The following is a 903-nucleotide window of genomic DNA, read 5'->3' as shown; positions in this document are numbered from 1 at the left end:
GTGTGTGTGTGTGTGTTTGTTTGTGTGTTTGTGTGTGGGATCAGTCCGCGCACACGATATACTAATAGATATCGATGGAACTGCCAGAGATGAGAAAAGCAGAACTCTAACGGAAATTTACCTACATAATCTCGTCGTCTCAACAATACGGCGCTTCCGACAGTTAATGTGGCGTGTACATGAGTGTATGTTTTCTGCGTGTACGTGTATTACGAAGGGTCGTTTTAGGTGGTTTACCAAAAGGTATAACCGCCCTCCGTTCCTCCTCCCAGGAACGAGCCCTTCTTTTGCGAGAGGGCCACACTATGGCCGGCCATCGCGGCCAGCTGCGCAGCGTTCGCGGCCACTCCGGGTGGCGGTGGTGGCAACACCGGTTGTGAGATGCCGTCGAACCGGGTACCGTCAAAACCATTCTGCGAAACAAATATTAGGAATGTCAATAATTAAAAAAAGATCTTGGAGATGAGCTCCAATATCTTTTTTAAGGTCTTAGCAGAAAGGCTGACTTATAATTTTAAGACAGTGTTTTATGACTTAAGTCTTATGTCTTTAGTAATAAGAATTGTTTTATATAAATAATCCAATAATCGTTGCACTTCATTACAAGATAATATTACAAGAACACGTATGACACAAAACAATTTAAACAATATGTGTTCGTCTTCATCTTTGTTCGACTTGCATAATAATGTCAATAATAGAACTGCTGGGGTGCGTTGACATTAATGTTAACTAGAACGTAAAAGAGCACGGCCATACTTAGCGCCGAGACACTACCGTGTCTCCAGATTCTGATAATGTTTGGTAATATCTAGTGAATATAATTAGAAATTTTGTAGATCCAACGAGAAAATATTAAACAAATCTTTGTAGTATAATCTGCCGTTCTAGTTGTAAAATCTC

At 40.8% G+C, this 903-nt stretch overlaps 1 protein-coding gene across 2 annotated transcripts in view; it reads right to left on the bottom strand.

Moving 5' to 3' along the window:
- Positions 1–903, bottom strand: part of LOC108755825 (DAZ-associated protein 2-like) — a 33106-nt gene continuing 32203 nt past the window's right edge. The window contains exon 4 of one of the 2 annotated variants that reach the window (XM_018499127.1): positions 1–413. In XM_018499127.1, coding sequence (XP_018354629.1) covers positions 234–413 — 180 coding nt within the window. In that variant the 3' untranslated portion in view covers positions 1–233. The remainder of the gene's footprint in view (positions 414–903) is intronic. The other variant, XM_018499134.1, reaches the window with a different exon arrangement.

The sequence above is a fragment of the Trachymyrmex septentrionalis genome, unplaced genomic scaffold (genome assembly GCF_001594115.1).
Source record: "Trachymyrmex septentrionalis isolate Tsep2-gDNA-1 unplaced genomic scaffold, Tsep1.0 scaffold126, whole genome shotgun sequence".
Lineage (NCBI taxonomy): Eukaryota > Metazoa > Arthropoda > Insecta > Hymenoptera > Formicidae > Trachymyrmex > Trachymyrmex septentrionalis.
This window is presented reverse-complemented; position numbering and strand designations above follow the sequence as displayed.